Source organism: Pelobates fuscus, chromosome 1 (assembly GCF_036172605.1).
Source record: "Pelobates fuscus isolate aPelFus1 chromosome 1, aPelFus1.pri, whole genome shotgun sequence".
Taxonomy (NCBI): Eukaryota; Metazoa; Chordata; class Amphibia; order Anura; family Pelobatidae; genus Pelobates; species Pelobates fuscus.
The window spans coordinates 132,833,964-132,856,676 of NC_086317.1; the positions used below are offsets into that span (position 1 = coordinate 132,833,964).

The 22,713-nt window shown below is 41.0% G+C and overlaps 1 protein-coding gene across 3 annotated transcripts in view; it reads left to right on the forward strand.

The window, feature by feature from the left end:
• KCNA10 (potassium voltage-gated channel subfamily A member 10) overlaps positions 1-21,996 on the forward strand; it is a 119,915-nt gene extending 97,919 nt beyond the window's left edge. For all 3 annotated transcript variants that reach the window (XM_063450497.1, XM_063450504.1, XM_063450513.1), the window contains exons 2-4: positions 15,711-15,842; positions 17,178-17,251; positions 18,515-21,996. In XM_063450497.1, the coding sequence (XP_063306567.1) occupies positions 18,583-20,097 (1,515 nt within the window). In that variant the 5' untranslated portion in view covers positions 15,711-15,842; positions 17,178-17,251; positions 18,515-18,582 and the 3' untranslated portion in view covers positions 20,098-21,996. The remainder of the gene's footprint in view (positions 1-15,710; positions 15,843-17,177; positions 17,252-18,514) is intronic.
• Positions 21,997-22,713: the final 717 nt, after the last annotated feature.

The window sequence follows — 22,713 nt, forward strand, 5'->3', positions numbered from 1 at the left end:
TCTAACATGGGGTTCAGTTGGGACCTGTAAGGTAATTTCATTCCAATTTGTTAACTGAAAGAAATACTACATTCTATAATAATCCTTAGTTGTTGTTTTTTCAATTTATGTTTACATTTGTGTCCTATACAAGAATGTTCTGGCACAGTATGGCAAATGGCAAATGTCTCATTTCCCAGCCATGAATGTGCATGTGTAGGGGATCATGGGAAAATAATCACTAGTACATAAGTACATAGTACTAGTACATAAATTAAGCAGGATATCTTACTTGATGGAGTTTATTATCACCTGCAGAGGTAAGCGTGGTCCTGTTTATCTACAGTGCCCTACACCTCACCAGACAGAGAATCTTTTTTTCCTGGTCCTTTTTGGAGACAATTGTCTGAAATACTTGCACCAAAGCACCCAACTTAGTAGAAATTAGTCAAGTCATCATCTGGCATAAAATTAGCAAAAGCTGTCGCACTCGACAAAATATTAATACAAAAGAGATTCAAATTTATTAATATACCATTGCCACCATTTGTCAAGTCATAAGGTATGCATGACTAATACCTTAATAAATATTTGAAAACTAGCTCAGTATTCTATTCACCAAGTAAAAGTGCATAAACAGTTATAAAGTACCAAATGCCTAAAGTACCACTGCATATGTGTTTAAACATACGTAAAGTGCATCATTAGTTAATAAAGAATATAAAACAGCCTGTTATTATCACTAATATGAAGAGTACTGTGTATCTCAGGGAACAAGAAATTGCAACTGGAGTCTTTCAGTATTAAAAGTTAATAAAAGTATTGTTTTCGGTCTATACTTTTTTGACATTTAGACAATTTGTGATGTATATATGGATTTTTTGGAAGTTACAGAATATCAACATAATATATTGCTAACAGGACCCTCTTGTCTTTTCTGACTGAATAACAAACTTTTAATACTGAAAGACTCCAGTTGCAATTTCTTGCTCCCTGAGATACACAGTACTCTTCATATTAGGGATGATAACAGGCTGTTTTATATAATTTATTAACTAATGATGCACTTTACGTATATTTTAAACACAAATGCAGTGGTACTTTAGGCATTTGGCACGCTATAACTGTTTATGTACTTTCACTTGGTGAATAGAATACTGAGCTATTTTTCGCATATTCATTTGTTAATGTGCTACATATATTTCTATTAGTCATGCATACCTTATGACTTGACCAATGGTGGCAATGTTATCTAAATACATTTCAATCTCTTTGCATTAATATTTTGTTGAGTGCGTTATCATTTGGTAATTTTTAGTTATATATTTTGGTGGTCCTTGGAGGGTAACCTCGATACCTGCATCATTATTAAGCTGAGTGCAAGTACATTCTGGAATTTTTTGGCTTTAAGATTATCTGGCATAGCTTTGGGACTGTTTGTAATAAGGCAATAATGTATAACCTCTATACCGAGAGTTTCAATAAATGTAAATATCTATCTATATATAATGATGTGCTCCTTCAATGCTCTGTGCAATTACAGGATGTGACATTGTGTCAGCATGTGTTAGGAATGGAAAAAGTAAAGCCTGCCAGACTCGGTGCTAATGCCGGCATGCTCATCACGTAACATTTAGGAGAGAAAAATAACTGTACATGCCATTAAGAGGGGCCTTGTTATACTTGAGTATTGGACAAGCCATAGCAGAGATATACTCCCAAAGCCAGAAAGAAGAACATACTATGGAAAGAATTCCACTAACTCAAGCCACTTTCAACAGCATGTTAAAATGGCTGTCTGCCAGGGTGGTCACATCTGGGGACTTACATTGTTTCTAGGACTGTCAATCATTCTCTGACATGCTGGTGGTAGATTAAGACAAATGGACTAAATGTGTCTCATTGGATTACATTTTTAGAAGTTACATACAATTGCGTGTAGTTCTCACACGTCTACATTGTCTTCTGAAATGCCATTGCATAACCTGGAAAAGTTATTTTAGCATGGGTAGTTTGTATGTATAATACACAATATTTCTGCTTATTTTGTCTTCGGCATTAATTTAAGTGAACTGTTTATTTGATTGCAGGCGTACAACGCCAAGAATTACTCAGGATATATATTTTTAATAAAATGGTAAAATCTATTTTACTACTCACTACTTTTTAATAATTTAAGAACATTAAAGTAAAATTGTGTCTATGAAATATACATTTTTAGCACTAACTTGATTTGTGCATAATCATAAATAATAGAGCATTTCAGACAACATATCCACATCATATCATTGAAGTGGTTATGGTGCATGCAGTCCCCTGGTGATGTCTTACATAATAATGTTAAAGTGTAGTGTCCCTGACTCCCCCAGACATCTGCCTCTCCTTTACTGCGTTAGCTTGAGCAACAAAGGAGTGATAGGCTAAGAGTGATTTTTTTCAACCTATCACTGTCAGTCCATAATGAGTAAAGATGAAGAAATGTACATAGGTTTACTTAAAATGGGCAGCCAATGATATGTCAAGAGTGTAAGCTATTACTCTCAACCTGCTTTGTGCTCAACCTTGGGTTGCATCATCCTGGAGGCATTCCGGCAGGATGACAGGCCAATCCAATGCTTCTCATAGAAGAGTATTGGAGAACAATTTATTTAATAATTCTCTATGGCCGACTGTGACGGCACTGCACATGCGCGCCTGACATCACTGTATGTTACTGTATGAGAGCTGGGAAGTAAGATTACCTAGAGGGCTTGGAGATTTGACTTGATTTCAAGCCTTTATTTAGTTAAATGAAGGGTTTTGGGTGGGTTGGACTGTGAGAGGGGGGACGACAAGACTGCATTCACTATAAAAACCTCAATAAGATGAAGGTGTTAAAGTGCCTACACTGTTTCTTTAAGATTTGTTTCCTAACAAGGTGTAAATCTTGATGAGGTGTCATATTTTATTCACTTATTAGTTCAAGACTTCTACTTTGTGAAGTTTGACTAACCTGCTGCATTGCTGTCTGTGATGTTTAATGATGATGAGGAACATCTAACCTGACAGGCTTACTTCATTACACTATTACATGATGATATAAAATATAGCTAAGACAATTCCATGAGTCATGAGTAACGGGTTTTCCTGTCTCCTCTATAGTACTGGACCTCTGGGCACAAAGACTACTGTATGTCCCAATTAATGATTACGGGATACTATAATTAAATAGAAGTCTAAATAGAACAGTATTTTAAATATTAAATTATGGAGCCACGGAGTATACATGTAGCTTTAGCTAGTTTATCTTGGGGTAGTGAAAGTATCATGGTACTCATTTTATTGCCCTCAGAAGAATGAAAGGTTCATTCGACCCAGTTGGAAATCTAATAATTTACAACATATAGTAGAGGAAGTGTAGAACCTAAAATGCCAACATACTACATAGTCAGGAGAATTCACATACACTATCTTTACTCTGAATTGACTGAATATTCTTTCTGCCATTGTCTATGGAAACATTTTTACTCAGTAAGCAGAGTTAAGAGAGCCCTGTAAACAGTGTACACATATGTTGCATTTTAAAAGGAAAAAAGTCTTATATGTGTTATTCCCATGTCTATAATGGAGGCCATGTTGTCTCTAAAACAGAATTGTCACTGAAAATATTTATATTGGCATATAAATGCTCTACATGTAACATTCATAGTACGTTACTAATCTACTCATGTACATTGTCAATCCTTTAGAACAAGCTTGTCAAACTCAAAGGCTAAAATGGGCAAAATAAACATGGTTTAAGTTTATGTGGGCTGCAAACCCTCCCCCCCCCCCCCCCCCCAACTTTAGTTTTCATTGAAACGTAGGTTTAGGAAAGTACAGTATAAAAAAAAGCCTAACTAACACTGGATGTCCTCACGCTCGTGGGGGCTTCAGAGTGAACAAAAGAGCAAATGTATTTTAAGGAGACGTGCATTTGCATATAACTAACTGGCCCAAATTCAACTATCATCTAGAAACGGACGGTAACTGGAACTGACTTCTGAACCACACAGACCTCTACAATAATAAACCGGATGCCATCTGGCACTATTCCCTGAATCATACAGACTGCCTGGAGACTCCTTCCTTATTTAGTGGAGAGGGATAGTTGCTTCAAATTCAGCTCTTCCCACTATCTTCTCTGACCAACACCAGGGCTGCCATCAGAAATTTTGGGGCCCCTGAAAAAGCACAAGGTCTGCCCCCCCCCCCCAGCTGGGCCTGCCCACGCCCTACCTAGTCCGCTGACAATGATGCAGGACTGAATGTGGTGTGTATAGTAGAAGTGAATTAGAATGTGTGTAATGGATGTAGTGTTTGTGTGTATTAGATACTGTTTGTGTAGTGAATGCAGTGTGTATAGTGAACGCAGAGTGTGTTTGAGTAGTGGATGTAGTGTGTGTACAGTGTAGTGGACGTAGTGTTTGTATGTACTATATGAAATGTGTTTAGTGGATGCAGTGTCTGTAGTGAATGTAGTATGTATTAGACGCAGTGTCTGTGTATAGTGAATGCAGAGTGTTTCAATTTGTGGTGGATGTAGTGTGTGTACTGTAAATACAGGATGTTTGTGTAGTGGATGCTGTGTGTACAGTTAATGCAGAGTGTATGTTAGTGTAGTGAATGCAGAGTGTGTGTCAGTATAGTGAATCCAGAGTGTGTGCATAGTTTAGTGCATGGGTCGTCAACCTGGTCCCTACCGCCCACTAGTGGGCGTTTCAGGATTCCAGGTGGGCGGTAGGGATTTCGGCGGCTAAATCCTCTGTTTGAGAGAGTGGGTGGCTGGGCTGGTGTGGCTGGGGCTGGGCTGACAGACCTAATCATTCTGATTAATCCTCCCCTCAGACTGTGCCAGCCTGTCAGTCCGAGGGGAGGAAGGAGGGAGGAGCTGGGGGCTGGTGTGGCTGCCAGCAGCTGCAGGGAGACCTCTCAGTCTCCCTGCACACTCTAAAATCATTCCGATCGCATGCCCCGCCCCCAAACAGAAGCTCTGCCTCCTGCCCTCAAGCTCCACCCCCACACATGTTACTGGGAAGCTGCCCACCGTACCAAGAGGACACTGAAAGGTATTTACCTTTTTCAGCCCCCTACCCACCATTCAAACGCCCCCACCTCACAGACAGTCCCTCTACCTACCTCACAGCCCACTATCCACCTCACTGCCCCCTACCCACTATACTGCCCCCCTACCCACCTCACTGCCCCTACCCACCTCACTGCCCCTACCCACTATACAGCCCCCCTACCCACTATACTGACCCCTACCCACTATAATGCCCCCTACCCACTATAATGCCCCACTACCCACTATAATGCCCCACTACCCACCTAACAGCCCCCTACCCACTATACTGACCCCTACTCACTATAATGCGCCCCTACTCACTATAATGCCCCCCTACCCACTATAATGCCCCCCTACCCACTATAATGCCCCACTACCCACCTAACAGCCCCCTACCCACTATAATGCCCCTACCCACTATAATGCCCCCCTACATACCTCACAGCCCCTCTACCCACCTCACAGCCCCCACACCCACCTCACAGCCCCCCTCCCCACCTCACAGCCCCCCTCCCCACCTCACAGCCCCCCTCCCAACCTCACAGCCCCCCTACCCACCTCACAGCCCCCCTACCCACCTCACAGCCCCCCTACCCACCTCACAGCCCCCCTACCCACTATGCAGCCCCCTACCCACTATGCAGCCCCCTACCCACTATAGAGCCTCCCTACCCCCCCTTACAGCCCCCTACCCACTATAGAGCCCCCCTACTCACCTCACAGCTCCCCTACCCACTATACTGTCCCCTACCCACCTCACAGCCCCCTAGCCACTATGCAGCCCCCCTACCCACCTCACAGCCCCCTACCCACTATAGAGCCTCCCTACCCCCCTTACAGCCCCCTACCCACTATAGAGCCCCCCTACCCACCTCACAGCTCCCCTACCCACTATACTGCCCCCTACTCACCTCACAGCTCCCCTACCACTATACTGCCCCCTACCCACCTCACAGTTCCCCTACCCACTATACAGCCCCCCTATTCACCTCACAGTCCCCCTACCCACTATACTGCCCCCCTACCCACTATACTGCCCCCCTACCCACTATACTGCCCCCCTACCCACCTCACAGCTCCCCTACCCACTATACTGCCCCCTACCAGCTATAGAGCCCCCTACCCACCTCACAGCCTCCCTACCCACCTCACAGCCCCCCTACCCACTATAGAGCCCCCCTACCCACTATAGAGCCCCCCTACCCACTATAGAGCCCCCCTACCCACTATAGAGCCCCCCTACCCACTATAGAGCCCCCTACCCACTATAGAGCCCCCCCTACCCACAATAGAGCCCCCCTACCCACAATAGAGCCCCCCTACCCACAATAGAGCCCCCCTACCCACCTCACAGCTCCCCTACGCACTATACTGCCCCCCTATTCACCTCACAGTCCCCCATCCACCTCACAGTCCCCCATCCACCTCACAGTCCCCCATCCACCTCACAGTCCCCCATCCACCTCACAGTCCCCCTATCCACCTCACAGTCCCCCTATCCACCTCACAGTCCCCCTATCCACCTCACAGTCCCCCCATCCACCTCACAGTCCCCCTATCCACCTCACAGTCCCCCTATCCACCTCACAGTCCCCCTATCCACCTCACAGTCCCCCTATCCACCTCACAGTCCCCCTATCCACCTCACAGTCCCCCTATCCACCTCACAGTCCCCCTATCCACCTCACAGTCCCCCTATCCACCTCACAGTCCCTCTACCCACCATACAGTCCCCCTACCCACCATACAGTCCCCCTACCCACCATACAGAACCCCTACCCACCATACAGAACCCCTACCCACCATACAGAACCCCTACCCACCATACAGAACCCCTACCCACCATACAGAACCCCTACCCACCATACAGAACCCCTACCCAGCTTACAGAACACCTACCCAGCTTACAGAACACCTACCCACCTTACAGCCCCCCCATCCACCTTACGAAAATCGAACCAGATAATATTTAGTCTCGCAGCATCAACCTCAAGGACCTCATTAATCACTAGTAAAGGTAATTTCAATTTACTTTATTGTTTTCTCATTAAACTTTATAAAGTTAAAGAAAACATTATAAACATGGATAAAGTAGAAATAAAAAGATAAATGTACATACATTTATTTTATTTTTAAAAACACCCTCCTTTCTAAAAAATATTCCGCACTTGCGCGAAAACTGGTGGGCGGTAAGGAAATTTTTCCATCAAGAAAGATGCATTAGTGGGCGGTAGGTAGAAAAAGGTTGACTACCCCTGGTTTAGTGAATGCAGAGTGTGTGTTAGTGTGTAATAAATGCAGAGTGTGTGTTAGGGTGTAGTGAATGCAAAGTGTGTTAGTGTAGTGAATGGAGAGTGTGTTAGTGTGTAGCGGATGCAGAGTGTGTGTTAGTGTAGTGAATGCAGAGTGTTAATGTGTAGTGAATGCAGAGAGTGTGTTAGTGTGTAGGGGATGCAGAGTGTGTGTTAGTGTAGTGAATGCAGAGTGTGTTAATGTGTAGCGAATGCAGAGTGTGTGTCAGTATAGTGGATGCAGTGAGTGTGTTAGTGTGTAGTGTATGCAGAGTGCATGTTGTATTAGTGAATGCAGTGTGTGTAGTGTATTAGTGTATGCAGTGTATGTGTTAGTGTATGCAGTGTGTTGTATTAGTGTATGCAGTGTGTGTGTTGTATTAGTGTATGCAGTGTGTGTGTTGTGTTAGAGTATGCAGTGTGTGCTGTATTAGTGTATGCAGTGTGTGTGTTAGTGTATGCAGTGTGTGTGTTAGTGTATGCAGTGTGTGTTGTATCAGTGTATGCAGTGTGTGTTGTGTTAGTGTATGCAGTGTGTGTTGTGTTAATGCATGCAGTGTGTGTTGTGTTAATGTATGCAGAGTGTGTGTTGTGTTAGTGTATGCAGTGTGTGTGTGTGTTGTGTCAGTGTATGCATAGTGTGTGTTGTGTCAGTGTATGCAGTGTGTGTTGTGTCAGTGTATGCAGAGTGTGTGTTGTGTTAGTGTATACAGTGTGTGTTGTGTCAGTGTATGCAGAGTGTGTGTTGTGTTAGTTTATACAGTGTGTGTTGTGTCAGTGTATGCAGAGTGTGTTGTGTTAGTGTATACAGTGTGTGTTGTGTTAGTGTATGTAGAGTGTGTGTTGTGTTAGTGTATGCAGAGTGTGTGTGGTGTTAGTGTATGTAGTGTGTGTGTGTGTGTTGTGTCAGTGTATGTAGTGTGTGTGTGTGTTGTGTTGGTGTATACAGTGTGTGTGTTGTGTCAGTGTATGCAGAGTGTGTGTTGTGTTGGTGTATGCAGAGTGTGTGTGGTGTTGGTGTATGCAGTGTGTGTGTGGTGTCAGTGTATGTAGTGTGTGTGTGTGTTGTGTCAGTGTATGTAGTGTGTGTGTGTAAATGTGCAATCTGGTGGGGAGGGGGAGGGGGAGGAAGGGGCATTTTCACATACATGTTTTAATTTTATTTTAAATTTAATAAAATGTTTCTCCCCCCTCCCTGCTTCTTACCTGTGTCCAGGGAGGGGGGAGATTCCATCCCTGGTGGTCCGGTGGGGGGCCTCCCGGCTCCCTGTTACTGCAGAGGGGGCCCAGCACACAGCTTCTCCTCTTCTCTCCTCTCTTCTAATAATTCTTGCGAGACCCGCGGAGCGTTGCCATGGCAACCGGGTCTTGCAAGAGTTATTAGCAGAGAGGAGAAGAGGCAGTGTGCTGGGCCCTCTCTGCGGTAACAGGGAGCTGGGGGCCCGCGGCTGCACACATAGATAGCGATTTTCGCTATCTATGTGTCCAGAGAGGGAAAGTGGGGCCCACGACTGCCAGAGCAGTCCGGGCCCCCCAGGGCCACCGGGCCCGTGACAACCGTCATGGTTGTCACCCCCTGATGGCGGCCCTGACCAACACTATATTATTCAAGTTTCCTGTATAGGACTGGGGTGAGATCCATCCAATTTTTTCATTTATTCTTCTGTTTATTGGTATTTTTTCCCATTTTTGATATATTCCTTTTTGCCTTTTTTTTTTTTTTTTTACTTTTTTCATTTTTGGACATTTTTTATTTTCTTTTTTCTATTTTTTTCCATTATTATTTTTGACATTTTTTTCCTCAGGATTGGAATAATATAGGCTATTTTGTCTGTACAGACTGCCATTGGTGGATCCACCTGACTATTTTTGCATTATTTTAATTACTGTAGATATGTATATAATAGATGTATAGAACAGATGTAGTGAGTCAGAATCAGATGTGGGCATTATATGACAATTTTGTTCTGTGATTCTTTTACCATTCTCTATAGCTATTATTATTTTTTTTGTATGGATTTTCAATACAGAAATATATATACTGAATAAATTTGACAAACTTTTGAATATATTAAATGCTTTTTTTCATTAGACACAATTATTGTGTTTCAGTGCGGTATTAGTACCTATCATATTATAACATAACAATTGGTCAAGCTATAGAAAGAAGATCCAATAAACATTAAACTTATTAAAAATCGCTGTGAACATTCCAATCCATTCCAGTTTACTTTGATTATGATGGTTCCTGAGTGCTCCGTCTCATATGAAAATTACTGTATAACACATACTAGAATGCTATTACAGATCGGGATAATCATTTTACAATAAATAATTCTTGAGCATTTCTAAGATCATAGAACTATAAGAGTTATGTATTATAATATATGGATTACACCGAAGAGAGATATATTCAATTAATTATTTCACAGGTTGTGCATCTTTTGGCAGATCATTTAAATTTTTTAGAATATCTCTAAACCTCTGATAATTACATATTGCTGTTTGCTGTTTACTCTCTATATTTTGTAGAACAACTGGTGGTTTTAAGTTAATGTATAATGCAATGTATTACTAATAATACTGTCCTTCAGCAAACATCACAATGACTTCTCTGTCTGTATGTACTCTTAATGATGCATGTATTATTTTTATCTTAAATGATTATTAATATTAAAGAACATCGTTATTTATATACCATGCATGGTATTAAAGCTGTAATGCAGTGCATGGCAGTGACCTCTTGTCCCTACAAGTAAAAAAAAAATTACTTGTAGGGACTTTATTGCCGTTCCACATTCTGGATGTCGTTGCCACCTGCGATGCCTCAGATGAAAAATCCTGCACTAGTGCATATCCGCTTATCATTATCTCTAACAGGGCTATATGTGCACATGCGCGATGCATACAACACTGCAGAGATTAACGAATTTGCATGCATTGTCAGCTATGCCTGGCAAAATATGTCAATATACGGACACTCTAGGCACCATTATTTATCACAAACGTCACTGCTATGAGGATTTTTGCTCATTTTGTAGCATTTTATTCCCTAACGGGTTCAATCAATATTATGGATTTTAAGCGACAAATTGTTCTTACCTGCATACATAAACAAAGTATCTAGGCACCATAACTACTATATCTAATTGAACTTGTTATAAAGGCCAGAGCCCCTTGGGATCATCTAACGGTTAACAGTGAATGCAGGTCCCCAGGTGCCATCAGTACAAATAGTTACACATAATCCATTATTTTTAGATATAATTTCATTTTAGGTACTGCGAAGATTATCATACACTCTGATAAATGGCATAATAAATCAACACGCTATCTGCAGAGTTGCTCCCGTTGTGCTGAACGCTCCTGGAGGAAGTCCCGCACCCAGGCAGACTATCTTCATTATAGATTCATGTTGCTTTCATACAGCGCAGCCCTTGCCCTTGCCAAACAGTCCTACTTTTCCTCTCTCATTAGTTCATGCTCCCGCAATCCCAGACGTCTCTTTGACACTTTTTTTTTTTTTTTTTTTTTTAAATTCTTTATTTTTCTTGTGCATTAAAATACAAAACAGAGTGGTCTGTAGCGCCACAACAGCGGTTACAGATCCGTCAGCGGCCTACATGGTCATGGCATATATAAACTGCACATTTTATTTTTTATATGTGAATATGTCACGATAGGAACAAAGTTAAACTAAAAAACAAAAACATGGTAAATGCTCGTTTATGTCATACTTCTATTTTGTTGGGTCACGAGTGGGTCGACCGCTTAAATTATGAGATCTAAGATGTTGGTGCCTCGTTCAAAAATCAAGTAAACACAGGTAAACAATGCCTGAATATTTCAGACGTATAGATAGGGCATCTTAGCTTGATTTCACACATTCTGTTGTGTTATCCTGCGTGGCATTTGTATGTTGCGAAGCTGGCTAAATTAGCTATATCAGTGCATTTTTACTCCTGTCTTATGGAAGTGCCCTTTGTTGTGTAATCTTTTGCTGGGTAGTCTAATAAATAGCGGAGTGACCCAAGTTTGGGGCTTCGCGTCGGGGTTATGTATTCCGCTTCTAGGAGGTAGTCTTCCTACCAGTAGGCGATGTTAGGTGTTGTCATGGTGCAGACTAGAAAGTAACAGCGTGCTGCACGTCCTGTGTCTCAGATTATAGTAGTATTTGCGTGCGACTGTGTCGTGCAACTAGTTATATTTATATTTAATTCAAGTCGTTTTTAGCTGCTGGGTTACGGAGGTGTTGGTGTGTCATTTCGCTATTCCCTCTTATGTCACCCCGTGGGTCCTCCGGGCCGACAGGAGGGGGGGTCTGAGTGTTGCCTAACGTGGTAACAGAGAGTGATAGGAGCGGAGAGGAAGCCGCGTGTGCGGTCGCCCTGGCAAAATAATACGTGTTTCAGTTGCTCATTAGAGATAGTAAAATAGAATAATACTATAAAACAATAATAATAATATAAAACCCTAATAATAATATAAAACAATAATATAAATGAGGCTGAGGAAGGATTAAGTAAGTGGTAAGTCCAAGTGAGGAGTCAAAATGTCAAATAGGTGCATTGTCCCAGTGGTGTCGGGAAACAGTTCTTGGGTCTTTCTGGGTCTTTAGGTGCCGGTTCCTTCAGAAGGCTCCTGCCTTGGACGCCGCGGCACAAATATTGTTGCCCGTTCAGGGTCCCAGCTGTGTGGAAGCCTCGTGGTAGTTTGGGATGTCGTGCGGTGCATAGAGTCCTGTGGTAGGCCCAAAGCCTGAAGTAAGTCCCGTACCCCGTGGAGGTCGTGGACCACATGTTTCTCTTCGCCCTTCTGGATTAGGAGGGAGCGGTCGGGGCGCCACCTGTATGGTATGTCCCTTTGTCTGAGTATCGTGGTGAAGGTTTTTAACGACCCCCTCCAGGCCAACGTGCCTCCTGTGAGATCTGCAAAGAAAGACAGGGCATGGCCCTCAAACGTGAGTTGTGCCCGGTTTCTGGTCGCTGCTAGGGTTGCGGCCCTGTCCTTCCTGTGTTGAAAACGTATTATCAGGTCTCGAGTGGCCGTCGCTGGGGCTCTAGCCGGTTTTGGGATCCTAAATGTGCCGTCAAGTTGGATGGCTTTGGCTGCTTTCGGTGAGAGAAGTTCAGCCAGTAGCCTGCGTGTGTAGTGCGGTATCTCTTCGGCAGGTATGTCATCGGGCAGTCCCCTTACTTTTATGTTAGTTGCTCGGCGTTCATCCTCTACAGCGGCGAACCGCCGTTCAAAGTCTGCATTTTGTTTTTGCAGGTGCGTGATCTCCTTCTGCATGGCGGTGATACTTGTGCTGTGAGCTGCTGAGGAGACTTCCATGGCTCCCAGCCTCGAGTTTATGCCTTGCAGCTCCACCCGAAGGGTGGCTATGTCCCCTTGTAGCGTGGACTGTAGGTTAGCCAGCAGAGACTTTAATACTGAGGTTGTAATCGGCGCCCCGTCTGGGCTGTGGGGTGTGGTAGTAGCAGCCGGTGGTTTCGGCATAACGAGCTCGTCCTCCTCCAGGGAGATTTCATCGGAGAAGTCAGAGTAAGTGTCGGCTAGGGCGGCCATCTTGGGCCCTGGTGCTCCGTTTGCTTTCCTCCACATTGCTCCGATATCGTGGTTGTGTCCTTGCTGATCCGGCTTCGGCTTTTTAGATTTCCGACCCATGTCTGGTCAGCCACCACTTGCCGGTTTTTGTGCCGATTTTAAGGGTTTTTGCTGGTCTGATTGTGCTAATTCTGTAAGAATTTCTCTGGAGCTTCGGCGCCATGCGACCTCTCCGCTTCGCAGCTAGGCTCCGCCTCTTTGACACTTTTAATTCCCTTCTCCGCCCTGCTGTGGCCACCCCCCAAACTAACCTTACAGCTGATAGCTTTGCATATTACTTTACTGACAAGATTGAACAGCTAAGGAAACAATTCTCCCCTCCTTGCCGTTCTCTTTCTCAACCACACATAAATCATGCTTTCCCTACCCTCCAGACTTTCTCCCCAGCTACTGAACAAGAGGTGGCTGCACTTCTCCATTCCTCTCGCCCCACCACTTGCCCACTTGATCCTGTCCCATCTCACCTTATCAGATCTCTCTCCCCTTGTCTTGTGCCTATCCTAACACACATCTTTAACTGCTCTCTCTCTTCTGGCACTGTTCCTGCTGACCTTAAACATGCCACTGTAATACCTATCCTGAAAAAAACATCTCTTGACCCGTCCTCCCCCTCTAACTATCGTCCCATATCCCTGCTCCCTTACTCATCAAAGCTTTTGGAAAGACTTGTCTTTACCCGTGTGTCTCACTTCCTTAATTCCAACTCTCTCCTTGACCCTCTTCAGTCTGGCTTCCGCCCTCTCCACTCTACTGAGACCGCTCTTATCAAAATGACTAATGACCTAATCTCCGCTAAATCCAAAGGTCACTACTCCATATTAATTCTCCTTGACCTCTCTGCTGCCTTTGACACAGTTGATCATGCTCTCCTCCTTCAAACTCTTCAATCACTCGGTCTCTGTGACTCTGTCCTCTCTTGGTTTTCCTCCTATCTCTCCCAACGCTCATTTAGTGTCTCCTTTTCCAAGGATACCTCCTCCCCTCGCCCTGTCTCGGTTGGAGTTCCCCAAGGCTCTGTCCTTGGTCCCCTTCTATTTTCTCTTTATACTGCCTCTCTTGGAAAACGTATTGCCTCTTTTGGATTCAACTACCACCTGTACGCTGATGACACTCAAATATACCTCTCCTCACCGGACCTCTCCCCGGCCGTCCTGCAACGTGTCACTGCTTGCCTCTCTTCCATCTCTGACTGGATGTCGTCACGCTTTCTCAAACTTAACCTCTCTAAAACTGAACTCCTTGTCTTTCCTCCTCCTAATACTGATCCTCCTCTCTCACTCTCCCTTCAAGTCAGTGATATCCACATAAGTCCATCCCTACAAGCGCGCTGTCTTGGCGTCATACTTGACTCTGGTCTCACCTTTGAGTCTCATATCCAGTTTGTTGCCAAGTCCTGTAGGTTCCAACTCAAAAACATAGCCCGCATCCGCCCCTTTCTTACGCAAGATGCTACCAAGGAGCTTGTCCATGCTCTAGTAATTCCCTGCATGGATTACTGTAACCCTCTCCTGATTGGTCTCCCCAAAAGCCGTACTGCCCCGCTACAGTCTGTAATGAATGCTGCAGCTAGACTGATTTTCCTATCCAGTCGGTCCTCTCACACCTCGCCCCTCTGCCAGTCCTTACATTGGCTCCCTGTATCCTATAGGAGTCAATTCAAAGTGCTAACCCATACATTTAAAGCACTGAACAATTCCAGCCCCTCTTATATCTCTTCACTGATCCAGAGGTATGCCCCTCCTCGTACCCTCCGCTCTGCCCGCGACCACCTCCTGACCGCTGCTCGCACCCGTACGGCCAACTCGCGCTTGCAGGACCTCTCACGGGCGGCTCCTCTCCTTTGGAATAACTTGCCTACTGCCATCAGACTCTCCCCTAGTCTTCAATCATTTAAGAAGGGCCTTAAAACCCATCTCTTCAGGAAAGCGTATGGCCTCCCAGAGTAATCTCTCCCTTACATACCTGTCTCTTGCTCTCTCCTATGGGATAGTGCTTTACTCTCTCCTCCAGCTCTGCTTCACTCCTACTTGATATTTCCTATCCTAATGTTTCTAATACCCCACCTCCTATAGACTGTAAGCTCATTTGAGCAGGGTCCTCTTCAACCTATTGTTCCTGTAAGTTTTCTTGTAATTGTCTTATTTATTGTTACATCCCCCCCTCTCAAAATATTGTAAAGCGCTACGGAATCTGTTGGCGCTATATAAATGGCAATAATAATAATAATAATAATAATAATAATAAAACTGGTAAATAAGTTTATGTTTGCTGGAAGGTGCGAAGCTCTGTTGACGAACGCTGCTCTGTCTAATAGGAAATAGTAACATATACTAGAAGTGTGATGCACAGGGAGCTGAACTCAATACACTGCTCAGAGAGTCAAGGATTTTTCCAAAGAATGGTTATGGCCCAGGCATAGACTCTTAAAAGGTCACAACCAATCTAGAATACAATGCCTATACTTTCTGATGTCTAGACAGTGAACATCTCCAGTTAAGTGTGAGTCCATTTATGTTTAATGAGTGTTGTAAGGGCACCTTAGGGGTTAAAAAATTTGCCTACTCTTTGACTTTGCAAAATGGCTAAATTTCCATACGGCTCTGCAACACAGGATAAAACTTTCATTAAACATTTAAATAGTGAAAGGGTAGAAGTGAAGAATCATTAAGAGAATCATTAGGCTTGCAGTGTGCCAACTTCTTTTTTCATACATGCTATTGTTCAATGCACCTGTTTAATCTCTCTAGAAAGTGGGAGATGTCTACCAGCTGGTGTCTATTCTATTGAGAAACTATACTTGCGGCTGCTGTACCTTGAAGATCCAAGTGTGAGTCCCACAACCCTGAAAGCTTTGTCTTCAACATTTATATTGACTACAGGTATGTCACTTTATTTTGAATATAACTATTTATATTTTTTAGTTGGTGAATTTATCTATCTATCTATCTGTCTGTCTGTCTATCCGTGTCTCTGTCTGTCTGTCACTCTCTATCTCACTCAGTCTTTGGAAACTATGCTACAACTAACCAGTGATGTTTAAAATATAAACACAAACACACACACATTTCAATGTCCCCAAATCCTGAAAGTAGACACAATAATCGCTACATTTTGTGCAGAATCCTTATCCGCCACATCCTTTTCTTTCTGTCTGCCCCTCTCTCTCTGTCAAAGCTATCACTCAGCAGAACATAAAGTTGTCTTTTATAATCTTTTTGTTTCTTTCCAAAAATGGAAGAACAGCTTCTTTTGAGCCATTAAACGATATTAGGCTGCTTAATATGATAATAAAATGCTTTTTATTTTAAAAGCTTTACCAAGGGTCTCTATCTTCTGCAGTAGATTAGGGGAGTACCGGACTACATTTGCATGGATATGTTTAGTTATGTGTAGCATTAACTTTGTTTGTTATGTTCTTATACACATCTAGAAAACAGTCCTGTAAATGAATGACTGTAGAGAGGGCAGTAATTACTTAATTCTACTGAAAATGTCTTGAAGTTATGGGATGTATATCACCGGAAGCTACTGTGGTTCCGTCACCTTGTGAAACATAAGGATGGGTGAAGTTTTGATGATTAACTGGAGCTTGAACGCATCTTGTCCTGGCATTCCAACAAACTTACCCAAAATGCTATTTAATGGATTGTGTGTTACAGTCACCAAGGCATAAAATAAATTCTCACTGGAATAAAACCACTACATTTGAAAACATAGCAACCACAATAGTACTAGCTATGGGTTAGTTGGTGATTTCTGGACATAAAATAATCTTCTTTTGCCATAAATCTTAGTAGAAGAAAGTGTCCCACTGGCTGTAAAATACCAGTAAGCCTACTTAGCATAGCCTGACTGGGATTGAGTGCAAGACTTCAATGGGTTATTTCTGAGTCACAACAATGTGCTAAATGAGCAAAACCCATGATATACTATATAATATACAGAACACTTTGACACATCTTCCCCATTGTCTCTGACGTTTCTGTAGATCTAACCCCTTATCTTTTTTACTGTTCCATTACTCTAGATACTAGGATTTCTGAAATCCCCTTGACTCTTTTTCTCTGTTAGAACAAGTATGTAGATAGTTTATAGACCAGAAAAGAAACTGCAGGAGCCTTTATGGCTTGACTCTGCTTCTGAGAGAAGGCAGAGACATAAAACAATATGTATCTTCAAACTGAATTGTGTAATAATATTAATATATGTTTTAGGATGGATGATGATGACAAAGATGCAGCCAACCTTTCTTCTGTCCGGAAACCTCCCAGTTGACATAAATTAATGGGTGAGTATGCTTTCAGTGTCAAAACATTATAAATATTAGTTCATCACACATAAACACGCAAACGGAATAAAATACACTTACAAGCATGCGATAACATTTGGACTAATGCACTTATCTGATACATCTATACATGCACATATAATTAGATACTCAGGGGGTAATATCCAAAGAATATTTCTCGAGCAGTGCTCTGGGGCAAAGGCTTGAGAAATGCTATGACAATTGAAATATTGGTAGTGGTGACAAATAAAGGTTGATTGTGCTCAATTAATTGTGAGACTCTGTCACTTATTTAGTAAACACCTTATTCATGGGTTTATAATTGAATCTAAATCCAGCACATCCTTTTCGTTTTTTTTTTCAACCACTTAAAAGGATTAAACGTATTTTGTCACACTGGCAAGTTTTCCCTGCCAAATTATGTACCCAAGACTCACGCCAATTGTCATGTACACATGTTTGTTTCTGCTGATCCTAATCTGTTTCTATTCACTCCTCTCATTTACTGCTAAGAGCTAATTTTACTTTAGCAGAATAGCAATAATATCTTATTCACAATTAACATTTCAATGAATTTGTTCTTGGAAATAGAAGGATGTCACGCTGCATGAATGTACAGTTGTGTTTTGTTCATTGCAATGGAATGAAAAATGGGATAACTCTGTACATACCTAATTTTCACTACCTTATAATAAAAGGGTCATACATCTATAGCGTAGCTAAATATAGGAACAGATTTAAAGGGGAGCTGTCACTTCCTGGGATATTTAACAAATATGTATTTGTTAGGTGTGAAAAATAAATTAAACATAGAAGTCCACACCTCTTTATCCTGCAACTTGGAGCCTCCATCTAAGCTCCCTGTCGATTATTGTTACGAGTTCTGTCCTTTGCTCTGTCCAGTCAGCATTGAGAAAGAATACAGAGAAGAGGAGAAATGAAACAATATTCATATTTTTTTCTCATTGGCAATATATGCCTGGACTAGGCTTTGTCTGAATTGACTTGGGTTTTGATGGGATTTACTTAATTTATTAAAATACAAGTTTAAAAAAAAGCTGAGCGTCTGATGAAAAAAGGGTAACACACGTGTTATAAGTGATTTTCAATGTTTTCTTCCGCAGCATAAATTCCAGAGAAGTGACAATTCTCCTTTAATGTATAGTTTAGAAATGTGTAATGAAATATGCTTGCTTAATTACGTTCTATAGAGTGTTGTTTTAGGTTTTATATTGACCATTCTTTATTTCCTTTATCACACAGAGGAAAAGCCACTGCTTTTGTGAATAGAAAATAATGACCTTGTAATTTTGTCCCCTTAAGACTGGAAAATGGAATCTATTCATAAAGTTGTGGATAATCTAGAAGTTCCTCAAAGTGATGCCTGTAAAGATTCAGAAGGCACAAAAGCAGTGAAGGAAGAAGGCCTGAACCGGCCCCTTCAAAACTCTAACTGGAAACCGTTTATTAGTGAGAATGTGAACAATGAGACAGAATTTTCCAGGTGTCCCAAAGAATGTCATGACAACTTATCAACTGAGCCAATGAGGATGGAAGAAGGGGATCAGAGGGTCTTTATAAATATTGCAGGTCTAAGATATGAGACACATCTCAAAACACTCAGTGAGTTCCCTGACACATTACTTGGAGACCCTCAAAAAAGAATCCATTATTTTGATTCCATGAGGAATGAATATTTTTTTGACAGAAATCGTCCAAGTTTTGATGGAATTCTATATTATTACCAATCTGGTGGAAAAATAAGGCGTCCTGCAAATGTCCCCATAGATGTTTTTGCAGATGAGATTGTTTTTTATGAACTTGGAAATGATGCTTTGGATCAGTTTCGAGAGGATGAAGGTTTTCTTAAGGATCCTGAAATACCGTTGCCAACCAATGACTATTACAGACAATTTTGGTTGCTTTTTGAATACCCTGAAAGCTCAAGTGCTGCAAGGGGAATGGCATTGGTCTCTGTTTTAGTTATAGTCATCTCCATACTCATCTTCTGCTTGGAAACATTGCCAGAATTCAGAGAAGAAAGAGATTTTCAAATGCACAGGGATTCAAGCAACTACACAGAGTACATAACATACCTAAGCACCTTGACAGATCCTTTTTTTATGATAGAAACTATTTGTATAATATGGTTTTCTTTTGAACTAATTGTCAGGTTTATTGTCTGTCCGAGTACTTCTGAGTTCTTTCAGAACATCATGAATATCATTGATATTGTATCTATCATTCCATATTTTGTAACTCTCATAACTGAACTTGTAAAGCCACCAGAACCTAATGGCCAGCAAAACATGTCTTTAGCAATTCTACGGATTGTCCGTCTGGTTAGAGTGTTTAGAATTTTCAAGCTATCAAGACACTCAAAGGGACTTCAGATTTTAGGGCAAACCCTAAAAGCTAGTATGAGAGAACTAGGTTTGCTAATATTTTTTCTCTTCATTGGCGTAATACTCTTCTCTAGTGCTGTGTATTTTGCTGAGGTTGATGAACCTAAATCTCAATTTGTTAGCATCCCTGATGGTTTTTGGTGGGCTGTGGTGACAATGACAACTGTTGGTTATGGAGATATGTGCCCTATTACATTGGGGGGTAAGTTTGTGGGGACTCTGTGTGCTATTGCAGGGGTCTTGACCATTGCTCTACCAGTCCCAGTAATAGTGTCTAACTTTAATTACTTTTATCACAGAGAAACAGAGAATGAAGACAGACAAAGTTTACCAGTGGATCTAGAAAAGATAAGTTTAACAAATGTTACACGTTCAGGAAGTATAACCTCTCTGAAGAAAAACAATGGCTCTTGTGTACAAGACAAAAATGGTGGTAGCTAAATGTTGGAAACTATTTACTAAATTGGGAGTTGTGTAGAAATGTCAAGGGGATTGTAAATGTTAGGCTAAATATAAACAAATTAGAAAAATCTCCAACTTGGCTATTTTTACAGCTCAATAATTTTAGACTGAAATTTACAATTCTGTTGTCAATGTTCTCCAATTAATTGTTTAATTGTTCTTATACACACCAGAGTAAATTTTGACACTATGTTAAATGTAAAATAGGAGCACACAGATGAAATTGCTGGTCAATAATTTATTAGCTAAAAACAGTCAAAGGATGTTGTAAAATAAATTATTTTATATTTTGGAATACAGAATTCTGTGAACAAAATGACAATACTATAACAAGCAAACATGTAAACAATATTATTAATATGTCTGAGAAAACAATCCATACCAAAATTTGGTAAATAACAATAGTACTAGGTAAGTGTCAAGCAGTACCAGGTAACAACATATCTACTTGATGATATAAACAAATACAACCAATTCTTCACTCAGGAAAACAAAAACAGTGTACTACATTTAGGTCAACAGTACTTGCATGTTGTGGCCTAAATTATCATTCAATAAAACAGTATCAAGATATTTGGTAAATTTAATATAACTATAGTGTTTTATTTACTTGTAGCTAAAAAAAAATCTGAATTGGAATCTTCATCCCTTGAACCTGTTGAGTAAAACTCAACTTGACATGAAGCGGTTTCTTCTGTTCTCATGTCAGGTGACACCAGTCATCATTGTTTTTATTTTTACAAATATGGGAACAGTAAATTTTGGTGCAATAGCAACAATAACAACAAAATGTACAATGTAGACTAAAATTGGCAAGTTAAAAAAATTTAATAATTTTTCTGCTTTGGCTAGTATGATCGCAGTTCTGTCTCTATGTCAGCTGACTACAGTCCACGACAATCCACTTTAATGACACACATCTACTTTGTTTTAGTGCAGTATTGCACGTAAGCATCATACCTTATGTGTAACTTCCATGCATATGGCTATATTTTTTCTTGTTTCAATTGATAGTGCCCTTCTCTACATATCCATCTGCTGTATATGAAGAAGCGTTAGGGCCACTGTATTACAACCGCTAGATGGTCATTTTTACCCAATCATAGACTAAATTTCAATGCTAAACTGGCTCGTAAGCACTTTCCATTATTTCACTATTCCACTATACTTGAATACTTCCGTTATAGACCAGTTCACTATATTTATTAATGTGTGCATGTGTAATGTATTTTCTGTCAGTATTATGAACATGTTTTTTTTTCATAGTATGTTTATTAAAAAAATCTAGTCCTCTATTTCTATAAAAATGAAACAAAAACTGCAAATGATTAGTTATAAACCAACTGAGACTTATATTAAGTAGAGTATTAAATGCAAGTACTAATGTAAAAAGGCTGAAATATAAATTATATTAATTAAAATATAGTCTAAACAGAAAAGCATTAAGATCCAACAGAGACCAAGGGGGGTTTCCAGTGTGCTCACACCCCCACCCCCTTCATTCAGTATATATGTAAAGGTAAAATGGCCAAGCAAATTCATGGTTCTTACCCCTGGGTTCTAGGCACCTAGAGTCACCTTACATGTAATCCTGCTCTGTGTCTCAATCTTCTAGATAACAGGAAACAAATGTTGTGATTGGCAAGTTATATGTGGAATACAACTTTGCTCTGTTCTGACAGTCTCCACAGCTATATATTAAAGAAATAGTAAGCTTTCTTTCAACAGTAGAATCAATCACAGTGGGACAAGTAAGGATGACGTACCCTACAAACTACAGGAATTAAGAGATCTCTTACACTTGGAAAAGGTCTTATGTCACTGGGGTATACAGAGATCCTAATTGAACTGCAACATCGAAATTATTATTTTGATTCATTATTTTATTCCCTTTCATCGCTTTATATGGTTTGTTCCAGTGAAGGTTTAATTTATGATTATACTGATACTCAATTAAACTGCATTGGATAACTGTACTGGAGTAATAAAAAAATAAAACATTTAAAATTAGACTAATATTTTGTTTGTGTATAAAGCATGGACAGTTTAAGTTGAGAGAATTTTGTGTTTCATACATTACAGTAGAATAAGGTTAGGAGTTGGTCTAAATGATATAACAAACAAACAGGATTTCACGATTGATTCACATTGTGAATAAAATGATGTTAATACATTCTCATTGTTCTGTTTTCTAGGTTACATTGGTCATGCATTTACATTATGTTTAGAAATGATACCCGAAGAGATTGAAGATAATATAGTACAGTGGTGCCCAACCTTTTTTCACTTGTGTACCCCTTGTCAGTCAATTTTCATAAATCGTACCCCTCATATTAGTGATATGTTTTTAATTAATATAGTTGTTGTTATTTCAAATTTTTATGTTTTTTTTCTCTTCCCCATCTTCCATTTTTCTCTGCCTATGCTTCCCCTGCTTCCCTTCTGCCACACTTGATACAACACCTGTTTTGCATATTTGTGCTGTTGGGAGGGATTCTATTCAGTGAGATGAATCATTTTGAGACCGGAGAAGTAATTACAGTGGTACCTCGGTTTACGAATTTAATGCGTTCTCCGGGAAGTTTCTAATTGCGA